Raw genomic sequence first — 21317 nt, forward strand, 5'->3', positions numbered from 1 at the left:
AATAACCTAAGTTGTACTTAGTATATTTCTTTACAATTAAGTTCTGAGAACCTTTAAAATTATTAATCAACCATTAGTAATAGATGCTTGTGTGTGTTGGCTCAAATGTGGCTTGTAGTGCTTCAAGTGGATGGCCTGTTACTTTCTTTGTACAGTAGATTCTCAGTTAAACGAAACTCAGTTAAGTAACCAGCAAAAATTTGAAGAGATAATACTTTAAAGTTAAATTCAGCTTTGTCCTGATTAGCTTTTAATTACTTATTTCAATATCAAGTCAATACAGAGTTTATTGGGATGATATTGTATAAGGTATAATAGTAGGCCTATTTTAAAAGTCACTCTCAAGCACTCAAAAATTACAGCTTCAAATGCTATTATTGATAAGAATGTTTTGAGTTGTTTTATCCCATTTCTAAAGACTTCTGTTGAATTTGAGATGGGCCTAGATTTTCCTTAACTAGCTTTGGCCTTAATCATGAAGAATCTGTGGTGAAGACTTGTTTTTGCAGAAGTCAGGACTGCTAGAAATCATTTTTGAGTACATTGGTATATTTTCACAAATTGAAGCACACTTTTAAGAAATTAAAGAATAGATAATGCACTTGTCTGGATTCCTTTTGCTTGGTCACTGGTTATTAGTTATGGTCTTAGGCCCCTTCCACACAGCTGAATCAAATCCCTCATTTTCTGCTTTGTACTTGAATATATGGCAGTGTGGATTCAGATAACCCAGTTCAAAGCAGATATTGTGGGATTTTCTGCCTTGATATTCTGGGTTATTTGGCTGTGTGGAAGGGCTTAGAGTTATGGCTTATTGAGCTTTAATGTAACGTGTGTCTGAATTTCCACTACCATCTTAAAGTCGGGAGTACTTTTTTCCTCATAGCCCAGTGCATCATGAAAAAGAAAAGGCAACTGAAGCTTGTCAAATAATTGTGCTTTGCAAAGTGAGCCAAGATGAGGAGGTTCTTGGGAATATTGAAAGAGGGCAGTAGATCAACTTTTTCATGATCCTGTAGTCAAGAGAGGAGCTAGGATCTTCAGTTCCTTCTTAGGATTCAATTACAGCCCTAGAGGCATCAAGGATAAAATATGGGCTGGATGAGGGTGAGTGCTGCTATCATTTCCAAAATGCCTAGATAAAAAAATAGTTCATTAGGGATATTTGAGTGTGTTATCTAAGTTGTTTGTTTCCTTGTCATTCCAAAGTCATTACATCTTTGGTAAAAGGTCAAGAAATCTTTAACTAATGACTAGAAAGAAATTGTCACAGGGAACGTACCAAGGCTACTATGTTACAAGCATTTCCTGTGGTTGCCTACAGAGACCATGAAACCTGCCAATAAACTTGTTGATGAACATGATCTCTGTAGATAAGGATCAAAACATTATTTCATGGTAGAATTGGATGATTTCATAAAACAGTGTAGTATTTATTTATTTGGAGTATTTATATCCTGCTTTAGAGCAAAAAAAAGCTTCCAAAGTTGCGTACAAACTTGACAAATTTGCTAATTTGACATTTCCTCACCTGTTAAAAAATCTGTTCAAAGTTGGAGGTGACCTCAAAGAAAGGGGTAAGATCTTTCAGTCTTAACCATACACACAAATACTATGAGCGTAATTGTGTGATTATTAAAGAGATCTCTCCTGAATAAGGGCAAATCTGTTAACAAAAATGCACAAGATAGTGATGATATATTTCAAATGTTCAAAAATAGCACCTCATTCCTCCCTCACCAGATGGGATGATCCAATTTAGGGTCAATCTATGCAGGCCAGATTACAGTATGTCACTAGCTAAGAGCAGGTGTACTGCAAAAAGTGCCTGTAAGTGTATCTAATTAACGTGATTCAAACAAGCAACCAAAAAAGTGCTACACATTCATATTGGTTTTTCAAAATGAATTTTTAATGTGAAAAACCTGTCATCGGATGCACATTTCTCCCGAAATTCCATCTCTTTACTGCAATGGTTCTCAACCTGGGGTCCCCAGATGTTGTTGGCCTACAACTCCCAGAAATCACAGCCAGTTTACCAGCTGTTAGGATTTCTGGGAGTTAAAGACCAAAAACCTGTGAACCCCAGGTTGAGAACCATTTCTGTACTGCCAAAGGTTAACATGACTTTTCTTCTGAATAAATGGCACAATTGCTGGCCACCAGAATGGCATGGCATAGCCTCTGAAACACCAGTATCCTCTAATGACTCCTGTGAGATGTGGCTGAGATATAGCTACCCATGTTGTAATTGAACACCAGTTAAATTATTAGTACAGTAGAGTTGAAACAACTTGGAAGAGGAACATGGAATTGCCAGTGCCAATGTTTAACTTCCACAAAGAAGCTGAATGTACATGTAAATTCCAAATGTGTCTGGGACAGACATCTTGTGTCTGAGAAATGGCTTGTCCACCTCAGACATGTTTTCATAGGTGTTTGTTTACACCTATGTATAACCTGGTATTGGATCTTGCCAGAAAGGAAGTTTCCTATATCTCTTAGGATTGTGTCAGAATTTCTGGAGAACTCAATAGATACTTTTCATGAATAGCTTGGTAGGCTATCTTGTTTTTCCTAGATGTTTACAAAATATACACTTGCTAGCTCTCTATCCCATTCCCTCCCTGTGTGTACATTTGTTCTCTGTCATTTTGAGCCCCTGTTTTCTATAATTTAAGAATTTTTAATAATTTAATTATGCTCTAGTTAGTTTATGCAAGTTCATGTACACTTTTAAGTAGGGTTTTCTTAGGCAAGGAATACGTGAAGTTAGTTTTAACAGTTCCTCTGAAATATAGCCCACAGCACCTGTCATTTATTGGTGGTCCCCCATCTAAGTGCTAATCAGGATTGACCCTGCTTAGCTCCCAAAATGAGTTAAGATCTAATACCTTTAGTATATTGAGACCCTACTCTTGTTGATAGTGTGGCATAAATAACTTATTTGGCAGACTAGGCAGCAAATCAATTTCTCTACATACATAAAAACAGCCATTACTAGTAAAAAGAATATTATCCCTTATTTTGATTCTCCATGTATGAACAGGAAGTCAACAATGCACATGGGTGACTGTGTGGTATATTGGGACTTAGGAATATAAATGAACCCAATAAAAATATTGTGCAGTTCTATCCTTGATTTATGAGGTAGTCCTCTTTAGGGTATAATTGGCTAAACCTTTTCCAAACAGTTTGGATAATTAGTTCTTACCAAAAAAAAATCCTCTCCTTTTGCCCTGAAAGGTGGTGATTGTGGGGAAAAGATTAGTTTTTATGTGTATTTTGACTTGTCAGAACCTGGAGAAATTACTAGCTTATATTACTTTGTTGGCCTACATTAGTTGGGTAGGATGTTTCTAAACAACTTTCCATTAATTAGTGTTCTTGGGTAAAGCACTGCAATTGTCTTAGAAATTATAACAGTCATATAACCCCTATGGAGACCAGTCAAATCTTTTTGCTCAACACTTCTTTCAATTCCCAATGCTTTATGTCTTATATAATATTTTCTTATTCTGATTAAATGCTTCCTTTTATTATTTTCTTAACACTTAAGTCAATTCATGCCAAGGACAATAAACATAATGTGAGTGCATTTGCTTTTGATCAGGAGAAGAATAGACATGTTAGTAGAAAGGTTGATGGTCTTGTTTTATTGGTCTTTGGGGACTACAGTGCATGAGGGGATCAGGAATATAATTTCAATGAATTTGTAGTCTGCTGCCTGTCCTCATTTATGGCTTTTCAGATCTTGCATGTTAACGTAGAGGTAGATGGATACCAAATTGCCCTGGCAGCACATCTCATTGTTTCATTCCTGGTTCAAAATATTTGAAAATTGAATATTGTAATGTAGAAGAAGGATGGGTCTTCTATTGTGTTACCAATTTCTAAACTTAAGATGCTGTATAATTTTATGTGATTCATAATAATAATAATAAATCACTCAATCAGATTATTTAAGCTCAAAATTTCACAGTATCTTAAATGCAGAACAGATGAAAATGTAACAGTATTAACTCTGTATTAATAATCAGTACAGTTTTGTATACTGATTTTGGAATTTATATTTAAACAGGAGGCCATTACAATTTTTTTCAAACAGCCAGAAAATTTGATGATTCTCCCCGTTTTGCTTGATGGTTGGTTATCCTGACTCAAAGTAGAAGTTGGGAGAGGGGGCATGTAAGCCATCCCTAAATATATTAGTCCAGTGTTCTGTAACTTACAAACAGGGTAAAATAGTTAGAATCCTCTAGTCAGAAAGAGATAGCCAATGTGAATGTGGAATAAATGTGAATGGGAATAAGGTTTAACCATTCAGTTATATTAGAACTGAAGAGTGCCAAATATCACTTAAGTATGCATTTTACCATAACATTGGCCTGTGGGGTTTACTGGCAGCAAACATACTGGTGGTCAGTAGCTATGTTTGTAGATAATAATAAAAATTAAGCAAATTCATGGAAGAACAGAATTTCAGTAGTAGAAGTGCCAAAAGCTGCAGGAGGACAGAGGAAAATGGCGTACTCGATTTGAACTATTAAAGGATATTATCTATGTTTTGGTGGCATGATTAGCCATGGCTTATTTGACAGCATTAATCCTATGAGGGTATTGGGTTCACTTATTCCTAGTTTCCCCTTTGGTGCACTTTGGAGGAGGACATACAAGCTTTTGTTTTAGTTTTACATTAGCAGTAGCCCATGGTACCATTTTTAAAAACCCAGAAATCTCTGGCCTTACCAGATGGGGAAGGAGAGGCACATGCAAGACTAGTATTCACAGAAGTTCCCATCATCATAAACTTGAATTTATCTTTGTGTTTGTAAGCATTTTGGCATCTAAATCTGGCCACTGTTGAAAGGATACTTGAGTGCTGGACATTTAGTTTGATTCTGCATAGCTTATTTATTCAAGAGCACTACAATGGGCGGGGATGGGGTGGGAGTTTTCAATACCAAAACATGACTAGTAGGTTGATCTGTGTTAACATATTACTTCCATATCTGCTACATACACTTCTTTTCTATAGTCAAATGCATTTGATACATGAAATTTCCATGTACACCATTCAGCAGGAAAAGCAGGCAGTAATTCTGAGTTGAAATATTTTCAGTTATACTTTTTGTTGCTACATGATATCCCTGTGTCCAGGAACGCAACATTAATCTTGATTCATTGAAAAAATAATTCCTGTGCTCTCAGACAGATCCTGAACTCTGTGGTGATTACAGACTTAGCAATGTGGGTAACAGTGCCCTGAATCATTTCTGTATCTTTGTCCTGGACTCTGACTCAGACATATGTCTTCCAAACTTAATGGAAAATTTGCTTCCAATAATTGTGCTCATGATTTCAACATTAAGCTGCTATCATAGGCAGAGTTTGAAGTATGTTTTGTTTTGTTTTTTACTTGAAGCTTTGCATGTTGACCTTCTACCATCATGATTTGACAGTGTCATTGAGATGTTGTTCAGATTCCATGTATTTTCATGACAGGTGCAGGTGTCCCCCCATACAGTATCAGTGTAAGGCAGTATGACTTTAGATTTGTTTCATGATGAATGATACATAATCATTTTAACTGCTTTAAAATTCTTTTAATTATGCTGACTGTTGGCTTCAGTGCTGTACATGTATGGCCACTACATGTCTCCCCCCCCCCCCCCTCCCGATTGCCAGACCTGGTTTATGCCTCTAATCATTAAGTAGCAGCACGAAGCATGAGATAGTGACCTCCTTAAAGAAAGATGACATTTTGCCAGTCAAGATGTTTTTGCGTGTTCAGTGTTTAAGGCAAAAGTATAGTCAGAAAGATCTCAGAATGGCACTGATTTGTGTGGCATTCTGTTATAATTCATATACATTTGTATTTTTCAGAAGAATGGTGAAATCCTCAGTATTCTTTCACATGACTTCATAGGCCCTTAGAATTTTCTATAATGAACATTCGTTGTCGTAAATGTTCAGGCATTTATGAGAGGCATAATTAAGGTTTCACTTATTTTGAAACTTCTTATAATTTCATTCATGTCTTCATATCAGTAATATTTTTATTCGGAAATACATTGTGGGTGGTAGGAGAAGAAAGGTTTTTTTTCTTTTTCTTCAAATAAATACAGTCTTGATTTAAATAAAAATGTGGCTGAAAATTCACTCCTGTGTCATTTTGGCCAACATCTCAAGTCCATGGGATAGAGAATGGTGTTCCTAATTGTTCATTGGAGCAACACAGCTGAGTTATGGTTAGAAGAGTTTTTAACGCGATATTTTTATCTGCAAAAGCTTCTTTTAACCCTCAGAACTGCAGCAGTGCACCTCTGCTGAGAAGGAAACTAGGTGCATTCTGGCTGGCACAAGAGGAAGCAAGCTCAGTTAGGACTCTGTGGTCAAGCCAGGCAGCCTTGCCTATTCCATTGAAGGATGGAAGCAGATATGAAATTCAACTCAAACGCCTCCTGAGATTCTGGACAGGGGGAGAATTTTATACCCAGCTGGCTCTGAGAGTCACCGAGCAGGAGAGATCACGGCTACGGTGAGTGGCTGTGGCATCGTGCCAACACCATGAGCTCTGTTGTTGCTGGGTCTCCCTTTGCAGGTTATTTCTAGCCCCTGTTCCTGGAAGGAGAGCCAGTTCTTTACCGAGGTATTTTTGGAGACTCTCGCCTTCTCCTCTTTCTTGCTTTGTTTGGGCATAATCAGCCCATTGCATCCCGGAGAACCTAGCAACACTGCCTGGCTTCCCATTGGCTCGCCGGCAGCTCCAGTTCTCCAATGAGAAGCTTGTTGCCATGGCAGAGACACCACTGCACAGAAGCGAGTGAAGAGGCGGGGATTGAATTTGCAGCCTGGTGGAAATCTGCAGGGCAGAACAGGGACCAAGCAGAGGGTTAATGTGTAGCCTGTGGCCTGGAAGCGGAGTGCAGGCTTGGCCCTGTGCCAGTGACGTATAATACCAGGGTGGGCTGACAGAATGAAACTCCCCTAAGTAGCCCTGCATGCTTGGAAATACAGTATCTTGGCTATTTTTTTTTCTGCAAAGAGAGCAAAGTAGCTTGCTTCTCTTTCTTAACCCCTCCCCAATCTGCCCCCCCCCCCTTTGCAGAACAAGGAATTGCTTTGGCAAGGGACACATGCAGTCTCAAAATGCTGGATATGCATTCTCCTTGCGTAAGGACCAGGCGTTTGTTACTGTACAGTTCAACTGGAATCCATTGCAGCAGCAGAGCTGGCAATGCTGACATGTTCAGAAATCATGGTTCAGCCCATGAAAGTCTGAAATGGTGAGTTGGGGTTCTTTTGGCCTTAGTACTTAGTGTACATTGCTGTTGCTTGGTTCCTTTTGGCATCCACTTCCTCTTGTGTCATTATATCATTGCTTGTTCTGGTACTGTTTTCTTTTTTAAATTAGTTATCCCTTTGGGAAAGTGTTTGTAGGGATCCTAGTGATTAAAATTATTTCCTTTGTTGCATGAATTCAGTTGTGATAGATTCCAAAAGCTGGCCCAGTTAATTCTCTTTGGTCTTCTCCTCACGCTTCCTTAGTAGGCCTGGTTGATGGACCTAGCGCTAACACATACCTGCATTGGTCAGCATCATATTGCTTCATAGAATACTTTTCGTTTTAATCAGATTGTCACCAGGCTTTTGTCCATCCCCTTCTGGAATTATAATAGCAAAAAAAAAAACCCCAAAAAAAACCCTTAGACAGAAGGCCAAACATAGCTTTGATATAGGATTTAACAGCCACCTGCCCAGTGTAGCCAATCATAGAGATGCAAGCAAAGGGTACCCGTAGAAGACTGGACAGGACTATTGTGGTAGGTTCCTAACTGACAAAGCTACTAAAAAGGGAAGTCAGCTAATGGACAGTGAACAAGGGTTGTGAGTCCTTGGGAGACCAGGATGTTGACATGGGGCTTGGGCATCTTCTCGTCTGTGTCCAACAAGAAAAGGCGGTGACATTTTTGGCTCTCCTGAAGAGATGTGGACCTCATCCCTACTGGTGAGTGTGTAAGCAGGAAAATGTGCCATAATAAGAAAACATCTTTTAAATTGTATTTCTAAGAACATAGTCTTGTATCGGTGTTTCTTGTTTTTCCCAACTTAGTATTACTTTCTTGAATTATCTTGAGTTCACGTCTTGCTCTAAACCCTTTTGGAATATACCAGTGGTCCAAGAAAGGCAATGGAAATCACCCAGACTGATAGCTGACTGGAATTTAATAAGCAATTAGAGAGCTTTTGTGTTCTGGTCAAACTTCAGGTTTCTAGCATTGCAGGATCAGCTCATATTTGAGTTACAGTGCAGAAATTTCATTACATTACATTTGTTATAGATCTAGAATTCTAGATCTAGGTGGAAGTTATAGGTCTAGAGTTTGTTATAGAGCGGAAAGGAGAGGTCAAGATATGCATTCTAAACTTTAAGAAAAATGGCTTCAGTAAACTTAAGGAAAACTGAATGTGATCCTGTGGTCAGGAGTATAAAAAGAGAAAGAAATTCACGATTGATGGGAGTTTTTGAAAAGCAAGATATTGGAAGCACAATTTTACACAGTTCCAATGAGGAGGAAAAACAGGAGATGTCTAAAGAAAACAGAATGAATGTCTTAAGGAACTTGCAACTAAACTAAGATTTAAAGGGGACGTGAACAAGAAATGGAAAAAGAGAAAAATAATCAAAGAAGAATTAAAACAAATAGACAACATGTATTGGTAGCAAGTAAGAAGAACCAAATCACAGAATGAGCCCAGGCTTGCTAAAGAGGTCAAAAGCAATAAAAGGGGCTTTTCATGTCCCTAGCAAAAGGAAAAACAAGGAAATAGTAGGGCTGTTGCATACAGGTGATGGTAAAATGCTGTCAAGGGACAGAGAAAAGGCAGAACTACTCAGCATCTTTTTTGCCTCAGTCTTCTCCCAAAAATTTAACAGTGCTCAATTTGGGGATAATAGAGCAGATAATTCCATAGGAGAAATGCAGAATAGATGAAGAAGCAGCACAGGGATATCTGGCTAATAATCTAAATGAATTCAAGTCTCCAGGGTGTGATGAATTACATCCAAAGGTATTAAGAGAACAAGCAGAAGTCATTCTAGAACCTCTGCCAATCCTCTTTTAGATATCTTGTAGAACAGGAGAAGTTCCAACAGACTGGAGGGAGGCAAGTGTTGTCCTCATCTTCAAAAAGGGGGGGGGGGGGCTTAAACAATTACCACCCAGTCAGCCTGAAGTCAATACCTGGAAAGATTCTAGAACAGATCATCAAACAGATAATCTGTAAGAATTTAGAAAGGAATGCCACTCACAAGGGTTTCTCAAAAACAAGTCTTGCCATACTAAACTGACCTCTTTTTTTATATAAAGTTACAAGCTTTGTAGATTTAGGGACTGCTGTGGATGTAGCATATCTTAATTTTAATTAGGCCTTTGACAAGCTCCTGCCTGATAATTCTCACAAAGAAACTACTAAAATGTGGACTCTAGAGAATGCTACTATTAGATGGATTTAGGGATTGGTTAACTGGCTAAACCCAAAAAGTTCTCCCTTTCGGTGGCTCCCCATCCTGAAGAGAAGTGACCAATGGAGTTCCAAAGGGTTCTGCCCTGGGCCCAGTGCTATTCAACATTTTTATCAATGACTTGGATGATGGAATAGCAGGCATGCTTATCAAATTCTTAAATTACACTAAATTGGGAGGGTTAGCTGAGGCAGGATCAAAATTCACAATGACCTTAACAGATTAGAGAGCTGGGCCAAAACTTAAAAACAACAATAAGAAATGTGAGGTACTGTACCTAAGCAGAAAAAAAATTGAAATTGACAGATACAGGATGGGAGGCACTGACTTGAAAATAGCATGTGCAAAAGGGATTTAGGAGCTTGTTAGTAGACCAACATGAATCAACAGTGTGATGCAGCAGCCAAAAAAGCAAATGTGATTCTAGGCTATCTCAATAAGAGTATAATGTTTAGATCGAGGGAAATCATATTACCACTTGCTTTGGTCATACATCTCCTAGAAAACTGTGCCCAGTTCTGAGCACCACAATTCAAGAAGGGTATTGACAAGCTAGAATGTGTCCAGAAAAGGGCAATCAAAATTATCAAAGGCTGGGAAGCCATGCTCTGTGGAGAAGGGCTGAGGCAGCTGGGTATGTTTATCTTGGAGAAAAGAAGGCTGAGATGGGGACATGATAGCCATGTTTAAATATTTGAAAGGATGTCACATTGAGGCAGAGGCAAGCTTGTCTTCTGCTGCTCTAGAGACCTGAAACAATAGATTCACATTTCAAGAAAAGAGATTTTATCTAAACATTAGAAGAATTTTCTGATGATAAGAGCTGTTCAGCAGTAGAATATGCTGCCTCAAGGTCTTTTTCTCTGGAGGTTTTTAAACAGACAAGATGGGCATCTGCCGGGAGTGCTTTGATTGGGTATTCCTGCATGGCAAGGGATAGGAATGTATGGCTCTTGTGATCTCTTCCAACTCCCAATATTGTCCTCAAACACTACACTTTGTGTAGCTTCCTAAGCTTGTTCAAACAGCACAAAAATATCCTGATTTCGAAAATCTTGTCTTCCCCAAATATCATATAGTTGCTCTTCAGGTGGAGCTATGAATTAACAAATGTGTTTTCCTTTCTTCCATGTTCACATCTTTTTTTTTAATCTCAATCTTTTGCCATTTTTGAAGAAATATGAAAAATTTGGTAAGGATAAACAAAAACAAATAGTACGAAATTCTCATTAAAGCTACATTGGTCAAATTCAATGGTACACTTATGGCAAGCATCAAGAAGACAATGTTGTATCTTGCTGTATTATTGTTAAACGATGAAGAGTTTCTCAGGAAAAAAAAGGTGACAACCCTAGTTCTTTAATACATGCATGGTTGAATAAATATGAATTCTAAGATTTTAAAGAGCTAGGCACTTAACATTTGTCTTTTGCCTTGAATGGATGAATGATCTATTTTCATCCACATTCTGTTTTTTATCTCTGGTTCTTGTAATCTGAAAGTATTTGCAAATATGGAGCATTCTTATAGAATGTTCTTCAGTAAGTGAAGCTTCCTTCAGTACATAGATTATTCACATCATGACATAGTTTACCTCTTGTGCAGTGAGTGACTATTTGTGTCATGGAACATTTCTTCTAAGTCCTGTCAGGAGTTGTGGCAAATCATCAGACTACTCCACCAAGGATAGTAACATTGCATTTGTGCAATCTGGTGAACAGACAGTCTTCTCCCAAGCAAAAGAAGACTTTTTACAAGATTCTTTAAGATATCACAGTCTAAATAGAAGGTTAAAACAACCAAATAGAGTTGAAAAAGGCTAAAAATCAGAAGTCTGTGCCTCCTTATTTGCATCCCTCAGTGGTCTCTCACCATTCTAATCTGAAGTTTTCTGGCTATACTGTAAGAGCTATTCAACAGTAGAACTCATTGCCTCGGGATGTGGTGAAAGGTCTTTCTTTGGAGGCTTTTAAACAGAGACTAGATGGTCATCTATCAGGGATACTTTGATTGTGCTTTTCTTGCATGGCAAGTGGATTAGTCTAGAACTAGATGCTCCATGTGGTCTTTTTCAACTTCTGTGATTCTGTACACTTTTTTATGTGGAAGAGTAGCACCTCAAACAATTGGAAGTGCTTTAAGATTAACAGTTGGAAATGTTCTCAGAATGCTCTGACTCGTTAACTAACATATATTAGCCCAGCATCTCTAGGTTAAGTCAAGTTATCCAGCAGACGCCGATGGAGACTTGTGCTGTATCAAGAAATGTGTGTAATTTTCTCTGCACTAGCAGGATTTTATTTGAGGCAACATGTTCTTTGCAGGTGTTAAATTAAAATAAATGTTAACATGCCAGAGAGAATACAGATCAGATCAAATCTTTATTTATGGTCAATGACCAGTATAGAATCCCACCTTACAATCATCCATCCACATCAGTAGAGTGTGTACATTAGGTTAGGATATAGATTAAAATTTACCACCATTATAAAAGATAGTCATAAGACCCTACACTGACTATAGGTTTCAAAAAGATAACCTAGACCCTAAATTTATATCATGTTAGTAATAATAATAATAATAATAATAATAATAATAATAATAATAACAACAATAATGAATTTGTTACCCGCCTCTCCATGCACCTTGAGGGAGAATACAACACCATTAAAACAAGAGATAAAACATTTTTAAAGGACATTCAAAAAGGTACACAGTTAAAATACAAAAATATCTACTGATAAGATTTGCCAGAAGAAGGAAAAACATTTGGCCTGTTCACTGAAATTTGATAAAAAGAACATTGATTTAGATTTAATAAGAGATAACAAGTCAGCAATGGAAACTATGGGGTTTGTGGAATATTCTTCATTGGAGATTTCCAAGAGAAAGGACTGAGTGAGCATCAGAGTGGGCATCAGCCCAGAATGCTTTTGGCAGGGGATTCAATTAGACATCTCAAGGGATCCCTTAAAAATCTGGGGCCTGAGATTCTGATAAAAGGTAAAGGTTTCCCCTGACGTTAAGTCCATTCATGTCTGACTCTGGGGGTTGGTGCTCATCTCTATTTCTAAGCCGAAGAGCCAGCGTTGTCCGTAGACACCTCCAAGGTCATGTGGCCAGCATGACTGCATGGAGTGTCGTTACCTTCCCGCCAAAGCGGTACCTATTGATCTACTCACATTGGCATGTTTTCGAACTGCTAGGTTGGCAGGAGCTGGAGCTAACAGCGGCCGCTCCCGGGGTTTGAACCTGGGACCTTTCGGTCTCCAGCTCAGTGCTTTAACGCACTTGGCCACCGGGACTCCTGATTCTGATAGATGACCAGAATTTGAATACCCATAGAGCCTATGGTTTGTCTTAGTTGAATTAGCAGAATTATTAGAATTAGCAGTGGTCTTAGAATAGGACATCATAGGCATGTTAACCATTTGTCAGAAGGTTCTGCCCTGGTCAGAATCCTTGATTTAACCCCTGTCTATTTTCTTTCAAAAGGTTTTACTGACAGACTGAACATGTAGTAATAGTGGTGATCCTGGACCAAATTCAGAGTAGGGGAAATAGAAGCAAGCAGATTGCTCTAGAATGAAGAACTGGTTTGAAATCTAAGCCTGCCTTTCTTGCCCTAAGTTCTGAGTTACGATGATGGCACCCTTTTCTGCGCAAGCTGAATTGTAGACTGCCATTTGCTTTCATATTCCTCTCCTTTGTTGGTCTTACATTTTAGTAGTTCATTACATATTCATGACATGATATCCAATGATATAAAGCATTTCTAGGAATCACTGGGATTAGGCATCCATGCTGGAATGTATACAATTTGGATCTTCTGTTATATTGTGATAGGGAGTTCTATTTCCCTATTGCTGTGGCCTAACAACTAGATATGAAAGTTTTCATGGCACATCCTGAATCAATACATTACAGGATCATGCAGAAAGTCTTACACAGCAGGCATTCAGACATTTCAACACTCCAGCAACTAAACTATTTTCAGGGTTGTATGTTTTCCGGGCTTTATGGCCATGTTCCAGAAGTATTCTCTCCTGACGTTTCGCCCACATCTATGGCAGGCCATAGATGTGGGTGAAACATCAGGAGAGAATACTTCTGGAACATGGCCTTACAGCCCGGAAAACATACAACAACCCTGTGATCCCGGCCATGAAAGCCTTTGACAGCACATTAAACTTGGGTTGACCCTTTATGAACTGTAAAAGTATAAGCCTGACAGATTCTTGATGAGGAAGAGAGAGACTGATGCACTTAAGGTGCTGAAAATTTTTATTGTGCTTTATTGTCTTTCTATTTCTTAACAAAATTGAAACAAAGTGCGGCCATCCCTAAGATTTAACCAACCTTCAGGCATGGCTAGTGCATAGTTTGCAAGCTTGGATGTAACACTAAACTCTGTTTTGTTGCAAAAGAGGACTGCCATATGGTCTAAAAAGGGGACTAACTCACCAAAGACCAAAACTCTGGGTTCCTATTATATCTGAAACAGACTTGAGATAAACTGACCAAATAAGACAGATAGAGCTGGGAGTCAATTTCCTGTCCCTGAAATCCTCAAGGTCTACTTAAAAACCCCTCATGACCCACCTCGGATTTTGAAAATGACTATTTTTAATGTTAAGTATAAAGGGGCTCAGGTATTGTTTAAAAGATGGATCATCATGTCCTTTAGTGGAGGTGGGTCAGAAAAAGTGTATGGAGATAGTGAAGTAACCACAGGAACAAGCTTGGAGTCCTGCGTTTTGCCCACTCCTGAGCTCAGGACAGGGAACAGTGGTAGCCAAGGAGTGGATGAAAGTGTATTTAAATACAATTTTCATATGTAAGCAAAATAGTTTGTCAAACAGAATGCAGTTCACTTTTCATAAAATATAGTTTTGTTTGGCTCGGTTTATGTTCTGTTGGCATAAATGCCCCTAAAATGTAATGAGTAATATTTTATACAAATTGGGTTCCCACTCCCCATTTTGCTTTTATTCTCCTAATTTATTTTTGTTAATTTTGCAACATTGTGTTTCCCAATATGCATTTTATTCCAGAAAAGATACAAACAATGAACCAACTCACAAGTGTGTGAATCATTTCTGGCAGGATTCATTAGGAACTAGTGTTCAACAACTAAAGTTTTAGTGTTAAATAAAATCTGTAAATAATAGTTGCTGATATAGAATTGATATTGAGCTGTCAGTAGGAAAAATGGTTTGCATATATCAAGGAATCTTTCAGAACAAAGATTGGGGCTAGGTGGTACCTTTCATGAAGGTGACAGTAAATTGCCTTGATTTAAGAACAGATAAAAAAAGTGCCAGCCAAGAAGTGAATAGTTTCTCATTTGGATATTTGAAAAAATTGAGTCCCTTGCAAAATGATATTGTGCATATACAGATATGTAACTTTTCATCTAGAAGATCATTATATACTGCATCATTGAGCAATTTTGTTTAGTTGTCCCATTACACCTTCAAGAAATGAATGTCTGAAATCACCACTATTTAACTGGTAGTTCGCACAATAATTGTTACTTAGAAAACAAATTTAGAATTGTTTGTGGCCATACATCCACCAATTCATATGCAATCAGAGAAATTCAGTACATGTTCATAAATGCCTTCTTTATAAGACAAAATATTAGTAATTACTTTTGCAAATTATCATGGACCTTTCTCAAACGCCTGTTGCCTCATAACGCTTTGGAAGAATAAGATAATTAACCTATTGGAAGCTAGTACCAATAGGCTAATAACTTTAGTTCAAGGAAATAAATTGTGACATTTAGGTATTAGAAAAGAGAAGTTGGGAATTGGCACGTTTCAGCCTTCTCCATAGTGGTATCTTTGGACTGCATTTAGAAACCTTTTGTCAGCTGTTCCTCTGATCAGTTTCCACTTGGTCATGGCATGTAAACCAGCTGTTTGCTTTGATCCAGCCAAGAGAGCATTTCATGCCCACTGACCTTCCATAGCCTCTGCAATGACAGCTGTGTAGCACTGCTTTCTGGTTAGCTCACTGTGGCTTTAAGACATGCTCTTGCGGGAACAAAACCTGGGCAAGTATTCTTCAAAAAGTCTGGCTGTGGACTACAGTGGATTGTGTGGGCTTGGAAAAGAAGGGCTTTTCCTATGGTGATCCCATTCAGTACTGCAACTCAGCTCATGCAATGCTGTTGACATTGCAAACACACTGGGCCCGACAGGAGCCTTCCAGCTTTCTGCCTTCAGCCTGTTACAACAGGAAAATGGTTACAGGTAAGGTTTGTAACAAATTGAAGAGTGATATATAATCTTTTAGTTAGAAGCTTGTCATATGTTCTGAGGCTGCGTCAGTGAATGACAGAGGCTTTTGGAGGAGAGGAGGTTGAAGAATATGTTTCTATGATTGGAGAAGGAGAAGGATGCTAGAAAATGCATAGGGGAAACCTTTTTCCTTGTGAGATTACAGTTGGGGAGATTACCCTTGTGAAATGACTTAGCATGGTCATGGCAGAATCTGGAATCATTTAGGAAAGAGAAGTCAAGAACTCATGGTTTTAATTAGTGGGAGATGATGCGGCATTGCATTTAAGAATGCAAGGGATAGCTTGTCTTCAGTGGTGTAATAGTATGGTTTTAAAAACCATAGTAGGATGAAATAGGGCTTTGGGGCTATATGACTCAGTTTAGTGAAAAGCGGCAAAGTTTAAATAAATTTCTAAGGATAAACATAAAGGAGAAAATGTGTACCACTTGTCAGTATTATATCACAAGTAGCTTGTATTACTACAGTGTAGAGCAGGAATTGGCATGGAAGTGGCCGTTTGTTTCATATGTGCTTTAATGAACTTTGAAACTCTATCCCCCCCCATTACAGAATTGCCTGATCTTTGTAGATTAGGAAGTTGTACAGTAGCGAGTTCTCTTTTACTTTGCAAACTGATGAAAACATTTTTGCAAGATTTTCCCTGTCAAGATACCTGCAGTGTTTTCTAACTTGAGTGTGGTCCGAAACATATTGTTGATAGAAAGTATGTCTTGTAAAAAAAAGATGATGGTATACTAGAGGGATAAAATTCCATTTGTATTTAAATATATTAGCACACATTCCCCATCCTTCCAATATAATGGAGATATACCCCATTTTGTTAACTTTATTCATAATCACTTCATGCGATTGGTAAAGGAGTCTGAAATAGGGTGTTGAAAATAAATTATACAAGTAACTATGTGTAATTATGATTCTGTAATAGGTTTTATTAATTGTCACAGTTGGTTGAGGAATGGAAATTAGGGGACCAGTGTTTGTGGGGCAAAGGCAGAATATGAACCATAGAAACTATGAAAGGCCAGGGGGCTCCTACCGCTATTACAGGGCTCACTGGATACTGTCTATATACTTACAAATTCCCTCCACCATCAGAGTTTTAAAAACTGCTTTTGAACAATGGAATCTAAGATCAACAGTTTCCCTACTTTTCACAAGAATCTGGAATGCCTACAGATTGTTCATAACCCTTTTTTACTAATTAAGATATCTCTTCATTAAATGGAGAAGTTGATCCTTAACAAGCAGGAGACTATTGAAAGATAGATTCTAAGCAAGCAGGAGATTATTCAAGTAGATTATATAGATAGACATTGTATCATTCTGATAAGAAATGCATGAGTAACCTTTGAGTCAGGCTGAGTTGGAAAAGATTTTCCATACCTTTCTTCTGAGTGAAGACTTGTACCATCACATACTTATTAAACCCGATGGTATATCTTCATTTGTACGTTCCTCCTTTCAGGAAGGGGGGGTGGAGTTGGTTTTTTTAATCTGTTAGTTAAGCACACTTTTTCAGAGGCAAGAAGCTAACTCCAGCAGCCTCTTACTCTTTAGACAGAATTGTAACCTCAACTCATCTGTATCAGATAGAATCATAACTTCAAAGTCCTTTCATCATTCATTGTCTCTGTTAAAAAAATATGTGGGTGCCATCAGTTTGTGTTGGAGGGTTGCTGTACTCTCAAGGATCAGATGTAGAAGCACACCAAGCAGTTTTCTCCCTAACAAGTTATTGCTGGTCTAGGTTTTGGTCTCGGCTAGGAATAGAAACGGTTAGCTCTGACAGCCTGTCTGCTGCAGTATCCCATTCCAGCCACTCAACACATCCCTTCCATATCTAAGAATAGAACTTACTAGTTCTGATGGTTGCTGAGGCACCAACAGTAGCAATAAAATTGCATTTTATGTGAAAAATGAACATCATCTAGGCCAACAGTACCTATATTTCTAAAAGGACAGATTTTCTTCTGTTAGATATCACTGAGATACAGAAGAGTATGACACTTGTAACCTCAGTTTTGGAGGCTTCACAGATCCATATTCTATATTCCTTCAGTGCTCTCTGTAATTTGTTTATAATGAGAGTTCTGTTTGGATCCACTGTCTGTGGTGGTTTGCCTTGAGGCAGAAAACCAATGTGCATTGGGAGTTAGACTGGACATAGAGCATCAAATTCAAGTCCGTGTCTAATAACAGAGCTTACTTTAACTGTTTTGATGGAAATTGTACTCCTTAATTTAATTCTTGCAACTTGGTAAGAGGATAAAAATGTAAGTTGAGGTTTGGTACATGGGTACATAATGATATAATGAGCTAGATGTTCAGTACTTAGTTTAAGTTTATTCTGTTACTTAATCTCAATTATATCACAGCTACCTTTCAATATGAATACTTGGAAACAATTAATAGTCATAACCCAGTAGCTTCAGCCCATTTGCTTTCTCATAATTTTAATTTGTAAAAAGTTCTGTGTAAGTTGCTCAACAGAAATAGTAGCTACTTTGGAAAATAGGAATAGTAATAGCACTAGTTTTGGATAGTGTAAGATATAATCTAAAATAGAGGGAGTGAAAGGACAATTATATTACTGCATCTATAATTATTTGAATGAGAAGACACTGTGTAGTGGGGTGTCATAAACGCCACACATTTAATCTAGGCACATTCAAGGCCAGAGGATTCCTCTTGCTGTTACAGTACTCACTAGATACCGTCTATATCAGGGGTCCCCAAACTTTTTAAACAGGGGGGTAGTTCACGATCCTTCGGACCATTGGAGGGCCGGACTATAGTTGGCCACTGAGCAATAACAACAACAACAACAAACAACAACAACAACAACAACAAAGAGTGTTGGAAGAGACCCTTTGGGCCATTGAGTCCAATCCCCTTCTGCCTTTGTGCACCGAAAGCACAAGCAAAGCACCCCTGACAGATGGCCACCCAGCCTCAATGATTATAATCATAATAATAGCAATAATAATAATAATAATAATAATAATAATAATAATAATAATAATAATAAAGAGGGTTGGAAGAGACCCTTTGGGCTATTGAGTCCAATCCCCTTCTGCCTTTGTGCACCGAAAGCACAAGCAAAGCACCCCTGACAGATGGCCACCGAGCCTCAATGTTAATAGTAATAATAATAATAATAATAATAAAGAGGTTTGGAGGAGACCCTTTGGGCTATTGAGTCCAATCCCCTTCTGCCTTTGTGCACCGAAAGCACAAGCAAAGCACCCCTGACAGATGGCCACCCAGCCTTAATGTTAATAATAATAATAACAACAACAACAACAACAACAAAGAGTGTTGGAAGAGACCCTTTGGGCCATTGAGTCCAATCCCCTTCTGCCTTTGTGCACCGAAAGCACAAGCAAAGCACCCCTGACAGATGGCCACCCAGCCTTAATGTTAATAATAATAATAACAACAACAACAACAACAACAAGGGTTGGAAGAGAAGAGACCCCTTGGGTTATTTAGCCCAACCCCCTTCTGCCCTTGTGCCGTGGGGGCCAGATAAATGGCTTTGATGGGCCGCATCCGGCCCCCGGGCCTTAGTTTGGGGACCCCTGGTCTATATACTTTCGAATTCTCTCCACCATCAGAGCTTTAAAATCTGCTCTTGAACAATGAAATCTTAAGATCAACAGTTTCCCTACTTTTCACAACAACCCTAGAGTTGTGGTTATGTTGAACTCATCGTTTCGCATTGATGTGGCATGGGGGCTGTGCGGTGATGGTTAGGGTGTGGAGGGATGGGTGTGTTTTGTGGTGTGTGCTGGGGAAGGCATTTAATTTCGTTGTGCAATAGCACAATGACAATACAGTAAAGCTATTCTACTCTATTCTATTCTATTCATGAACATGAAATCTCCAGGCTGTGTTTTGTATATTCCTTTGACTTATGTAGTAAAATCCATTCATGTCTAGTGTAGAAAGTGTAGTGTAGAAAGCAATTAAATGAAACCGTAATTCACATTTGGAATTTAATGATACCATAATTCATAACCCCATTATACATAGAATCTACATGCTATACAAATATCTCCATTAGTCCACATTCATTATTTTGACTCCTGATTAACATGACAGAGGTTAAGCTTATATTCCTTTTGAGTATATTCACAAAATGACATTTTAAAATTGCAATTTAGGCCTTTAAAAAAATTATGGGCCCTATCAAATAGGCTGGGTGTAGGTATATACTCTTAAGTGGAAACGATGGAGAAGAATATTCTTATAACTTTTTTAAACTTCTGCTGCTGCCACTTATGATTTATGCCTTTAATTTCTAAAGTACTTTAGAATATTTATGAATGAAATGCCTTTCAGAAAATACAGATTATATGTGAAAAGTAAGCCCATGTAAGCCCTAAGGTTTGTGGTAGCCATTTGTACCTAATGCTTCTTCCTGTGGGCTGCTGCCAGTGGGAGGCTAATGCATCTATTGTTATTTAATATGTTTATTTAACATGCAAGTGAATAGCAACCATTTCTCCTACATGCAGAATGTCCCATAAAGGGTATGTGCAAGTTTGTGTATTGTATATATTTAATGTTCCATTAATGTCCATAGCTTTGACATTTTGAATCTAAGTGGTAAATAAATAAATAAGGATCTATGATCAATTTCTGGCATCGTTAGTAACAGAATCTGAGCACGGACCTGTGAAATACCTCTATCAGTGGTCTTAGACATCTGTTTGCCTGTCAGAGTAGATAGTAAGTAGTCTGTTAGAAGAGATAATGGTCCATCTTGTATTCATGTGAAAAAACCCCCCGGTGTTCCCACCCACCAATTTTTCCAGTTTTTTTCTAGGCCTTCCCATCTCTAGTCCTCACTGGGAAATTTTTATATTTCAAGTACCTGAAATTTGTGCAGAAATGTCCAGATCCATAATATACATCATCCTGTGCATGATTAGTAAAGCTAGGACCTTAGTGGTCACTTTTTGCCACTTTGTAATATCTCTGTATTGCATCTGGGGTTGGAAATTCCTATGTGCACATAATATTTTTCAGGTAACTAATTGATCCCTGTATTCAGGCAAGATGTAAAACATTTTTGATGGGCATAGTTTTACAAAGTATTTTTAATGTGCAGAATGTTTTTTTTTTTGGTCATAAAATCATATTTGTTGGGGCAAAAAATTCCACAAGGTTAAAGTGTCTATCCTGGAAATGAGTTTCTCTTTAAAACAAGTACAGTACATAAAATAAGGTATTTTTTTTAATCTTGGAGAGATGAAGAATAAGGATGCATTCACCAGAAAGTGTGTGTGTATATTATGTGTGCGTGTGTATGTGTGCACGCACGCACACGCTTGACTGACCAAATAGAAGCTTCAGAATATCAAACTATTGCTGGGGGAAAACACTATGACTTTTGCAGCATTATGAACCTACAGGAGGTTACCAGAGAAGGGTCCCGGGTTGTAAACAGTCCCCATCAGTGAGATGTGGA

The 21317-nt window shown here is 38.2% G+C and overlaps 1 protein-coding gene across 4 annotated transcripts in view; it reads left to right on the plus strand.

Annotated features, from left to right (window-relative positions):
• dyrk1b (dual specificity tyrosine phosphorylation regulated kinase 1B) overlaps nt 1-21317 on the plus strand; it is a 36407-nt gene that overhangs the window by 2975 nt on the left and 12115 nt on the right. Inside the window, exon 1 of one of the 4 annotated variants that reach the window (XM_008117082.3) lies at nt 6871-7289. The exons of 1 other annotated variant lie outside the window; for it this stretch is intronic. Coding sequence is in view for 1 of the 3 variants with exons in the window: in XM_003224951.4 (XP_003224999.2) it covers nt 15702-15789 (88 nt within the window). In the remaining 2 variants the exon portion in view is untranslated. 2 more of the 4 variants (XM_008117083.3, XM_003224951.4) reach the window with 2 other exon arrangements.

This window comes from Anolis carolinensis, unplaced genomic scaffold, assembly GCF_035594765.1.
Source record: "Anolis carolinensis isolate JA03-04 unplaced genomic scaffold, rAnoCar3.1.pri scaffold_10, whole genome shotgun sequence".
Classification (NCBI taxonomy): domain Eukaryota; kingdom Metazoa; phylum Chordata; class Lepidosauria; order Squamata; family Dactyloidae; genus Anolis; species Anolis carolinensis.